The sequence below is a fragment of the Sebastes fasciatus genome, chromosome 2 (genome assembly GCF_043250625.1).
Source record: "Sebastes fasciatus isolate fSebFas1 chromosome 2, fSebFas1.pri, whole genome shotgun sequence".
NCBI lineage: Eukaryota > Metazoa > Chordata > Actinopteri > Perciformes > Sebastidae > Sebastes > Sebastes fasciatus.
Genome location: NC_133796.1, coordinates 16,530,172 through 16,542,173, shown reverse-complemented (window position 1 = coordinate 16,542,173; position 12,002 = coordinate 16,530,172). Strand labels below are relative to the sequence as shown.

The following is a 12,002-nucleotide window of genomic DNA, read 5'->3' as shown; positions in this document are numbered from 1 at the left end:
CATGGGAAGGGTAGCTGATGCACAATCAATGCAACATGTGACAGCAGCACTGATGCAGACAGCTGTTTTTGCCGAGTGTAAATGCAATTGTCCTTTGCAGATATGGGAAGATAAAACGTGTGAACCAAAAATAAATGAATGAAAACATTCCTAGCAGGCAACTGGAGAGAGACAGAGCCAAACAGCAGAGGCTTATGTCCCCCTTTGGACCCTCTCTGGATGCATGCCTGGTAAGATTAGTCTCCTTTTTATTAGTTTACACTCCACCCTCCCAGTGGCAAAGCAGCAACACCAGATTATCCCCCTATAAGAGCCCCAGGGCAGGCACACGAACAGTGGTGGAATGTAACTAAGTACATTTACTCAAGTACTATACTTAAGTAGAATTATGAGGTACTTGTACTTTACTTGAATATTTACATTTTATGTTACTTTATACTTTTACTCCACTTAAACGCAAATATTGTACTTTTTACTCCACTACATTTATTTGACAGCTTTAGTAACTAGTTATTTTACATATTCAGATAATTAATAGAAAATTTAAAAAAAAAATCTACTAATACATTATGATGGACTATCACAGGTTAAGTTACCCAGCAGTATACAAAGTACTCAAACTTAGCTCCACCTTTACCAGTGGCAACATTAAAGTGATGAACACATACATCACTAATTATAATTCAATAATATAATATGTATTATGCCGAAATGGGCCATTCTGCATAATAAGAACTTAAAATTTTGATACATTAAGTATATGTTGATGCTAATACTTTTGTACTTTTACTCAATTAAGACTTTGAATGCAGGACTTTTACTTGTAACAAAGTATTTTTGCACTGTATGCTACTTTTACTTGAGTAAAAGGTCTTAACATTTCTTCCACCACTGCATACAAAATATGCCTTTAAGTAGTAATGTATAAGGGTAGACTACATACTATGCTGACATGCTTGAAAAGACTGATAAATCTAATAACAATAATCAGATAAAATGTCGATCTGCTCTCTTTGGCAATTCTCAGATGCATACCACAAGTGTATTTACAGTAACTCAGGCTCGGTGTTTGCAGAGCTGAGAGTCATGTGGACAGTTATTGACAGTCACTGTTGTATCAGTGACAGTGCTCTTTCTCACCCTTTTCTAATCTATTTCAATCTCTGGCATTACTGTACTGCAGGCAGTACTGATTCACTGTAGGGCAGTGATCAGCCGATTGAGTTACCATTAGAACAGGCATACAATGCAGACTTCAGAGTTAACACATTGAAAATGACACTTGTCTGGGGATGGCCATGTTTTCTGTTTAAAACTAAATATTTTTAATGCCTAAAATATTCATCTATAGAAATTATTATACCTTGTGAACTTAACGATAGGCCTATTATTATTATTATTATTATTATTATTATTATTATTATTATTATTATTATTAGTAGTAGTAGTAGTATTACTATTATTATTATTATTATTATTATCATTGTTATTGTTATTGTTATTATTATTATAACCCTCCTCTCAATTTTTCTCAGGGAACATCACATTAAGATGTGCAATATCAATATTCAATATTTTGTGCCATAACAACATTTAATATTTCATAATCTTGTGTGCAATAATTGGAAACCACTCATTCAGTCTATTTTTGTCTATTTTTCACTTACTGACTATAATTGTATTGTTTACTATTTATTAGATCTTGTTTTTATTTACTGATGCCTTTTGTTGTTTGCGCTGTCTACACCCTTTGCTGCTGTAATCTTGCAAATTTCCCCTCTGTGGGACTAATAAAGGATTATCTCATCTTATTTTATCTTATCTTATCTTATCTTATTTTATTTTATCTCTTAAGATTATTAAATCTTTTGTTGACAAAAAGTCTTTCAAAACTTTACATGTTTGCGGCATTTATATTTTTCATCTCATCAATATACATATTGTATTTTTATATTTTACATTGTATTATCTTTTATATATTTTATATTTATATTGCAATATCTCTTTTTTATTGTATTATCTTTTCATTAGCACCTATGGGATTGTCACAATCTAATTTCGTTGTACTACACAAGGGCTTGAATCTTGAATCTTTATAATATGTTTGTTTATTTAATTTGTTTAATTAATTGAATCATTTGCATGGCTTGTTTATACAATTATTATGCACTCTTGAATTTTTCTCATTGTTTTACATTCATGTTTGTATTTTTATATTTGCATTTGTTGCCAATTTTGAATAAAATGTGGGGGAAAAAAGATCACTGCTATGTTGCATTTCCATTACATCATCACTCCGCGCGCACCTGACATCATCATCAGTCGCCGTTAAAGCATGGCGATCCAGCTGTCAAGTTCTGCAGGATGCTAACCGGTTTACGGTGGTTTTTGAACATTTAAAGTGACTTTTCCTGGATTTCTATTGTACTAAGCTGGTTCCGTCTTCATGGTTTAGTTGTTTATTTGCGTTTTTATTCTCGTCAGCTGACTATTAGCTGCTAAAGAGAGCCAGGTAAACAACAACATGCTCTCTGTGAAGGTTATAGGCTATCTGGCTTCGGCTGTTTACCGTCGTGAGTTTATCAAAGTGTCTGTTTGCTGTCCTGTTCATCGTTGTATCAGTCAGACTCGCTTGTGTCGAGCAGCAGCAGCTTCTCCAGAAGAGACTATTATTCGTATTCCTCGCTCCATGCAGAGGCAGGTTGAAAGTGTGAAACAGACTCGAGGCAGAAACCAGATCAACACCATCAAAGCAGGCAAGCTCCTGATCCAGAGCAAGAACCCAACTCTGAACCAGTCTGTAGCGTACACGCTTGGCAAGTTCGAGCAGCCTGCTCTTTGCACACAAGGATGGAAACACAACAAATCATTCGGTGACTATTTCATCATCAACAACATCAAGACTGTTGCACCTTTTGTTGCTGAAAATCACAATGTTGGTGATGAACAGAAAGCAGCGGTGACGTTTAACAACTTCCACATCTGCAAGGAGCTGGTGGAGGCTTTGGACAATATCAACATCACCCATCCCACCACTGTGCAGCTGCAGACCATCCCAAAGGTCATGAAAGGTCACAACATTCTCTGTGCCGCGGAGACGGGCAGTGGGAAAACACTGAGTTACCTGCTTCCCATTCTTCACAGGCTGCAGGCTGATAAAGAGTCGGAGGTGTACGCTGCGAGTGCACGTAAGATTCGTGCTGTGGTTCTCGTGCCTTCCAGAGAACTGGCCGAGCAAGTGGCGGCCGTGTCCAGGACTCTGTGTGCTCCGTTAGGCTTGCTGACGAGGACTGTGGGTGGTGGCCGCGGAGTAGGACACATCAAGGAAGTCTTCAAGAGGGATCATCCAGATATATTAGTGGCCACGCCAGGTGCTCTGGTCAAGGCCCTGCAGAGACGCTGGGTGGACTTGAGCGAGCTGAGCTTCTTCGTGGTGGACGAGGCCGACACCATGTTCGACCCAAGCTTTTCTGACATGCTGGAGAACATCCTGCTCCGCACAAACATCGCCAATGGTCCCAAGGAAACGCGAGGCCTAGGCCATAAAGCCCAGCTGCTGGTGGTGGGCGCCACCTTCCCGGGGGGCGTCGGGGAAGTGCTCAGCCAGGTGACGGACCTCGGCAGCATGGTGGTCATCAAGAGCAAGATGCTGCACTTCCTCATGCCACATGTCAAACAGACGTTCCTGAAGGTGAAGGGCGCTGACAAGATCCTGGAGCTCCACCAAGCCCTGAAGATGCTCCAACAGGAAAGAGGAGGGGGCGCCGCTCTGGTGTTCTGCAACAAGTCCGCCACCGTCAACTGGCTGGGGTACTCGCTGGAAGAGATGGGGGTGCAGCACGCACGTCTGCAAGGGGAGATGGCTGCTGCCGTGCGGGCAGGAATCTTCCGCTCTTTCCAGAAGGGCGTGGCCGATGTGCTGATATGCACCGACATCGCTTCACGTGGCCTAGACACATCCAGAGTGCGCTTGGTTGTCAACTATGACTCCCCAGAGTCCCACACAGACTACATTCACAGGGCAGGGAGAGTGGGGAGGGCTGGAGGAGTGGAGGATGGGGAGGTGCTCAGCTTCGTCACTCATCCGTGGGATGTGGAGCTGGTGCAGAAGATTGAGACCGCTGCACGGAGGAGAACTAGTTTGCCAGGCATGGAATCTGAGATATCTGAGCCAAAACCCAAAGTAGTAGAAGCAAAGGAGTAGGTTTTTTTTGTATGTTTGCAAGTGGAAAAGCCTCTGGTGGGACATGTTACTGTATGTGTTGTGTTGGGATGACAAACTCAAAGGTACTTAAATCACTTTCTTGAAAGAATTAAGAATGAAATTGCCCAGTTATGGTTGATCTTACAAGGGATGGACATTCTGCTGAACACTAAGCACTAACATAAAGCATGATATTAATGGGAATGTGGACAGTGTGAGCTTTATGTCTAAATGTAATGTTGCTATAGTGTCAAGAATGTTATACCTACTGTATATTTCCTAATGTAAAGGTTTTTTGTGCAGACTAATCTGCATATATAGACTATATAGATATACTTATCACAATATTTTTGTATTCAATTGTTGCAGTTTTTTTGTTAAGTGCTTGGACTTCAAAGTAAAATCTAACTGCATATTTTTCTCACCTTGTTTTATTTACCTCAACTATTTGGAAAAATATGTGATCTTTGAACGATGTTCTATCCCAGTTTTAGACTGTGGACCGCCCCTCAGACAACGCTTGGAAAAAGACACCCCCTCAGTTTACTTGCTTAGTTTCGCTCAATTCCTGGATGTCTATGGGATCATGATTGTGTTATTTGATCCCATAGACATTCAACAACTGAACCAACATAGCTTGATATAGCTGTTTGACATAACTTCAGACTACACCAAATACATAAAAGAGGTCTGCCCTGAGGCATTTTTTGGTTTCTGACTGATACCCCGTAGGCTATTCTGTGTGGTCCTCTTTTGATAACTAATGTAATATATTTTTTACCTCCATTCACTGACCTCCACTGAAACTGTTGGAGCCCCCCTGGGGAGGCCCACCTGCAACTTCCAAAACATAAGTAGTAGTTATTTTCTTTGCAACAAAAACATGATTTTCTTTAGCCTAACTCTATTGTCTAAGGTGTGTTGTGGGTTTTATTTTGGATGCAAAGATTTTTCCATGCAAAATTGACATCCTAAACACACATCAGCTTCTCCTCCAAAATACTGAAAACAGAAATCAACCTATTTGGTGAGTGTAACTGTGAAACTGTAAAACTGTGCAACAATGTAATGTGATGACTGTGGGTAACTTGTCACTGAAGGAGCCATTGCTTTAGACTTATTCAAATGTTGGCTTTTTCGCCACACCGAACCAAATACCATCCAGGGTATGGCATTAAAATAATGTCTCCGACCATCACTCTGAATAAGAAGAAAAATACATTCTGCTTTGACTGATCTGTCTCATAAAACATTTAAGACTTTCTAATATGTCTTGCATTGATTGATATTGTCATGTGAACTTATCCTATTTTTTCTATAATATGTACTGCATGTGTTTAGCCACCAGGTGGTGGCATTTGTCTGATTTCTGCTTATGTATAATAGCTGCACAGTTGATACTGTGGGTCAAAACATATATACATGTGTTTTTTGTCCTCAATACAACTAACTTGGCACATGTTCAATAACATTGGAAATAGTCGCCTGCTAGTTTCTGAAAGGTTTAGTGGACTCCAGTACCTTTTCATGTTTGCAGCACAGAACCACTTCATCAAGTTACAGCACTAATCATTAATCTGCAGTCAAGTTGAACTCAGGGCAAAACCTGACGTGTCTACTGTTGATGTGGTAGGTCCACCGTACTTGAAAGGATTTTTTTTCCCTCTCCCATGCCTGCGGGTGCTTGTTGAAAGGAAACCGCAACAGTGTCAACATGAAAATCTGCCAGAGTGAAGACAATCTTTGGGATCTGATTTCAAAGTTAATAACTTTTCCTTTGACCCTGATTTTATGGTTCAGTAGGTGTTAGACAACTTTTTAGTTTTGACATGAATTCTGCACAGATGACAACAAACTTAAAAGTAGACATTTCTGCCTGGAAACAGTGTGTGCTCTTATTTCGAAACGTTTGTCAGTCATGCGACACACCTGATGATTTATGCTGGAGTGTTTCTGGAAGTATAGAGATTATAGGAGCAGACAGAGGGGCCAGACGTGTTAATGGCCCTGACAGTAACAACGGGCTTCCATCAGAATGTCTGGAATTTAGCTGAGATTGTGTTGCTCAGGCTCGGGTCAACATCTTTAAGCTTCACCCCCCCTTTAGGTTCACATTTCACCCAACTGTACCCTGACAACAAGGACCCAGTGTCCACTTATAGCATGTGGAGCAAATGCCTCCAATCCCTCAATTTATATTTTTGTCCTGCCTCACCTCAGCTGACCCTGCAGAAATAATAAACTCTATCAAATGTCCCGCTTCCAGGTAGTTGCTGGGCCCCACATGAACTATTTTACAGCTAAAAATATTTTAGCTCTTAGTCTTAAACCTGCAGTAAGCAGAATGTTTTTGGCATCATTGATGCCAAAAACATTCTGCTTATACCTATATATTTAATCTGTCTCTCAGTAGTCCCCCACCATTATGGAAGTTCAATACTAAATTGCCGGAGTATCCCTTAAGATGCTCTTGTATAACTGGATCCTGGTTTGTTGGACAAAGCCAGGGAGAAGCATAAAGTTGGCTGGTTTAAGGTCATTGGTTGTCACCACCCACAGTCTACAGTAAAACAAACAATGAGTAAGCCTATATTTGAGCAAGTGGTGATGTTTGGATGCCTTTCACGGGGAATTCTCCTTTTTTCTCTTTCTTTTTGGCCTGAACCCAACAGGCTTAAACCTGTAGTAGGCAGAATGTTTTTGGCATCATTGGGCAAAAAAAATCCATAATAACCTTTCAGCATATTGTAATTCAAGTGTTCTGAGAGAAAACTAGACTTCTGCACCTCCTCATGACTCTGTTTTCATGCTTTAAAAAATATAGCCCGTGACGGGAGACTTTGGCCAATCACAGGTAATTTCAGAGAGAACGTTCCTATTGGCTGTTCATTCGACGGAGGCAGCTGTCAATCAAACAGTCAAACTAGGCAGCGCTGATCAAATATGAATCAATATTCTGTTACTGTAATGCCTATTTCTCACCTCAAATGTTTTCAGAAACATCTTGTAGTGTACTGTTTAGCTGTAAAATGAGAAAGTTTGTGACCCGGCAGCCATGCTGAATTCAGTTGAGGAAATACCAAGCACCGCCCACCAGCCGGAGCTGTGAGTGATTGACAGCTGCTCAGAGAAGGCAGGCTCCAGATCAGCTCTGATTGGTTGTTTTCCTCTGGTTTATAACTTTTACATTTTTTTTAACCATATTTGTTCCAATTCTACCCACTGCAGCTTTAAGGGCATTTACTTATTACACAGACATAACATGATAATCTGGTGCCAACTAGAATAATAATAATAATAAAAAGCCTCATTACTTCAGAAAAAAACATGTATAATTGATGTAATTGGTCTTAAAATGATCACACATAGATTTTATTTTTACAAATCTATGATTGTATGATAATGAAAAGATCACTCCCTATTTGTTCTTACTGTTGTTTTCAATGTTTATTTTTATGTGTATAACAAATCTTAAAATACGGCACTTTAGACAGACATGGTTGGGCAGTGTATGTATACAGGATCTGTAAATTATGTCATGTATGTTTGTTGCAAAGTGTCAATAAAAATATAATAAAAAAAAGATCCCACATCACACTATATATTTTTCTTTTTTTCTTTCTTTCTTTCTTTCTTTTTTTCTTTCTTTCTTTCTAGCTTGCAACCAATACTAAAGGGCATTCACTTATTATCCAGACGTAAAATGTAAATAAATATCACTTAATTCACCCCCCATTTGTAGTCTCTGTGGACGGCGAGGGTGTATGGATGGGCTACAAAGCCATTAATAATGACGCATTTCCTCTTTGCTCCACCGTATCTCCCCCTCCCATCACATACACTGCAACAGGAATAAACTGGGACACGTTTAGAATGTTTACGTTTAAAATTGTGTCAAGGGTCTAAATATTGTTTATTCGTGACATCACAAATGGGCAGAAATCCTGACAGCTTGTTTCAAATGCAGAGTTTCTGAATACGGGCTGTGTGTATTTCCCTGTCGATTGAGTGTTTCCATACTTTCACAGTATTTATATAGGACTTAAGCCTGCTTTATAATAAAAAAAACATGAAAATCTCACTTTTTTATAATATGGGACCTTTAAGGACATTTACTTATTACCCAGACATAACATGATAATCTGGTGGTGACTATAATAGTAATAATATTTAAAAAAAAAAAAAACTCATTTCTACAGAAAAACATATACAATTGATGTAATTGGTCTTAAATTGATCCCACATTACACAATATATATATTTTTTAAATATAAATAAATATCACTGAATTCACCCCCCATTTATAGTCTCTGTGGACAGCGAGGGTGTATATGGATGGACTACAAAGCTTTAGGTCCATTACAATGAATAAACCTATATTTGAGCAGGTGGTGTTGTTTGGATGCTTTTCACAGGGAGTTCTCCTTTCTTTCTTTCTTTCTTTCCTTCTTGCTTGCTTGAAACAAATACTAAAGGACATTCACTTATTATCCAGACGTGAAATGTAAATAAATATCACTTAAACATTTTTTTTAATCATATTTGCTCAAATTCTACCCACTGCAGCTTTAAGGGCATTTACTTATTACCCAGACACAACATGATAATCTGGTGCCAATTAGAAAAATACAAAACACAAAATACTCATTACTACATTACTACAGAAAAACATGTACAATTGATGTAATTGGTCTTAAAATGATCACACATTACACAATATATTTAAAAAAATATATAAATAAATATCACTGAATTCACCCCCATTGTCACCCAAAGCTTTTGGTCCATTACAATGAATAGACCTATATTTGAGCAGCTGGTGTTGTTTGGATGCTTTTCACAAGGTATTCTCCTTTCTTTCTTTCTTTCTTTCTTTCTTTCTTGCATTCTTTCTTGCTTGCAACCTATACTAAAGGGCATTCATTTATTGTCCAGACATAAAATATAAATAAATATCACTTAATTCACCCCCAATCTGTAGTCTCCGTGCACATTGATGGTATATATTGATGGACTACAAAGCCTTCGGTCCATTAATAATGACGCATTTCCTCTTTGCCCCACCGTATCTCCCCCTCCCCATTTACACACACAGAGCCGCTGCTGCTCGCACACTGTCCGTCCAGCCACTTGGAAATTTCCCCTCAAACGCGGAGGAGATTTTTTACAGCCGAGAAGCGGGACTGTCGGCTAATGTGCATCTTCTTCTCCGGGCTGCCTCGCTTGAAATGCCCCAGTAGAGGATCTTGAAGGTAGGTTTATTACAAACCCTGTAATCGGCTTATTCTGCTGCTGCTGCCCATCTCTCGCTCTCCTGCAGCAGATCGGTCTGACCTTCTCTCTCCAAACCACAGCTTTATATTAAAACCCTGCACGCGTGTCTGTGTGTGCTGGAGCTCCATGCAGCCAGCCCGGGTGGGAGCCTCCTCAGTGGCCGCTTCACATGTCGGTTCCTCCGGCAAGTTGCAAGCTCCAGAGGCTGCGATGCTCATTTGAATCAAACCAAACTTGTGGAGCAAGCCTAATTCGGCTTGGTTTTTGGCCACTTTACAACACCACAAGGCAGCTGCTGCAGCTGCAGGGGGTGAGGTTGTTTTTTCTTTTGCTGTTGTTTTTGAAGCTGCAGGGTTCAGCATGTGGAGGTTTGGTTGGTAGTGTGGTGTTGGTGTTGGTGCTGGTGTTGGTGTTGGTGGTGTGTGCAGAGTCAAAGAGGCATGGAGAGTTCACACAGAGGAGCTGGTGGTAACATTGCACCCCAGCAAGGGAAAAACCAAGCCTCCGCCATGTTATTCAAGTCATTCAAGCTGCCACTAATGCCACCAATTGTTCCCAACTTTTGTGTTAATAATACATGCCAGGTGTGTGTGACACGCGCACATTATTAAAGGGCGGACACCTGTGTAAAAAAAAAAAAAGCGCGTGGCTGGCTGGTGCTGCGTTAAAGAGCTCGTGGAGGGAGAATCCAACCCCACACTGTTAAACATCATATTATAGCTCTCAGAAGGGGGGTCCTATGTTATCAGCCGTGGGCGTTATTCACAGTGTGTGTGTTTTTTTTTTTTTTTTTTCACGGTCAAGGTGACAATGAGCAGCATTGAAAGGAAAATGTAAAGTGCGACATGTAGAATAATGTATGGCTTCTCTGCAGCAGCAGCACCTATATCCATCTTCCAGGTTATAATGCAATGAATTAAGGAGGATGGCTGCCTGTTGTCGGCTCAGCTTCAGCTGCCACACCCCTCCAGAGAAAGACAAGGCTGCCACTGGCACAAGTAATACCAATCACATGCTGCTATATCTGTTCTTATTGCTGCAGGGAATCTCATGATATTTTCAAATGTGTCCTCCTGTTTGTCAGGGAATTGAGCTGAATGATCAGTTGTTTATAGGGTAGACCAGGTGTCACAACATTTTTATCCCTTGTCCCACATATTGATCGGCTCTAGTTTTCAGAAGTCAAACCTCTGCAGGACAGACGCTTTTATATAATGGCTGTGAAGAAAGCAGAGAATAAGGCTGTCATCACCTGGGTCAAGTGCAGGTTAACCTGTCTTTGCTATACACTTGCTGCCAACGGGGGGGAAGTCACAAGCAATGCATTTAGGCAGAATATGATGGAAACTATACCACAAAGAAAAGGAAATGCAGCTACAGCAAATACTGTTAAACTACTTGTAACTGGGTGAAGTTGGTGAAAGGTGATTCTCAAAAGAGTTCTTGCAAAATTAGGTGTTTTTTCAACCAGAGGGCAAAGCTTAGAGACGTTACAAGCTAAGGGCGGAATAGAAATGTTTATTTTTTCAAGTTAGATATTGAAGACTACATCTCAGCATTAGTAACCTGTTCCACATTGTCCCATTCAAACATACTCTTCTGTGTCCCACATTTGGTTTGTTGGGATCACCTAGAGCTAGATCAACAATTTGATGCTCTTAATTTAAACATAAACACATAGGTAGTATAGATAATATACCCAAAAGTGTAGCCAAAACATTTCGATCACCGGCTGGCTGTTAGTTTAGAAAGTGCTTGATTTGATGTGCAGCAGAGTTTTCTATGAGCAGAACGCACATTTTTAAACGTCAATATCTCAGGCGATCATGTTCATTTAATTGTGGGAAACCAAAATTGGGATCGCGATTTAATATTTTGATTAATTGTGCAGCCCTATGGTCACCATAGTTGTTTTTGTGTCAAGTTTGTGCCCAAGGGTCAGTGTACACTCCATACTATAGTATTGCAATGAGTGGATCAATGAGCAGTGCCCTGTGTGGGACTGTGAGCTGGCTGGGTGACAGGTGGGTCACATGAGATGGAGGCACCGTCTGGTGATGAAGCAAGACATGCCTACGATGTTTGATGTGCATGTGAGTTTCTCTGGCAGTTTAATGGGCAAAAGTAAATCGGCCCCCGAAGCCTCCCCTCACAAACTCGACTCCCTACTCCCCCTCTGGCTGCGTAGACCTTGGCTTGTCAGGAAAACGACACATGACCTTACAGGCTGCAGGCGGCTCCAATGTGTGTGTAATGCCTCAGGAACGATCGCTCTCCTCTGACTGGTTTGTTACACATCCTCTTAGGTATGTCTCTGTGTTAAGATCCATTTGGGTATTGGGACAACATTTCTTGTGGGAATGCTTGGCACAGTTATTAAATAGATTTTCTCCCAAAAAATCTATAGTTAATAAAGGTGTGAAGGAAATTGCAGCGGCACCAGAATGTCATCCCATCCTCTCAAGTTGCCCTATGTTAAAATTTGTCCTTTCAAAATGGCAGCTCTCGTCTAATGAGCCAGGCC

General features: G+C 40.4%; 2 protein-coding genes across 5 annotated transcripts in view; both read left to right on the top strand.

Annotated features, from left to right (window-relative positions):
* The first annotated feature begins 2,292 nt into the window (after positions 1–2,292).
* On the top strand, positions 2,293–4,624 carry ddx28 (DEAD (Asp-Glu-Ala-Asp) box polypeptide 28). Its single transcript, XM_074611868.1, has one exon. It carries the CDS (start codon positions 2,525–2,527, stop codon positions 4,202–4,204), a length of 1,680 nt encoding a protein of 559 aa, XP_074467969.1. The 5' UTR covers positions 2,293–2,524; the 3' UTR covers positions 4,205–4,624.
* Positions 4,625–9,301: 4,677 nt separating this feature from the next.
* The window catches only part of LOC141753401 (talin-2), a 116,005-nt gene continuing 113,304 nt past the window's right edge, over positions 9,302–12,002 (top strand). For all 4 annotated transcript variants that reach the window (XM_074612063.1, XM_074612053.1, XM_074612044.1 and 1 more), the window contains exon 1: positions 9,302–9,456. The gene's annotated coding sequence lies outside the window, so the exon portion shown is untranslated. The remainder of the gene's footprint in view (positions 9,457–12,002) is intronic.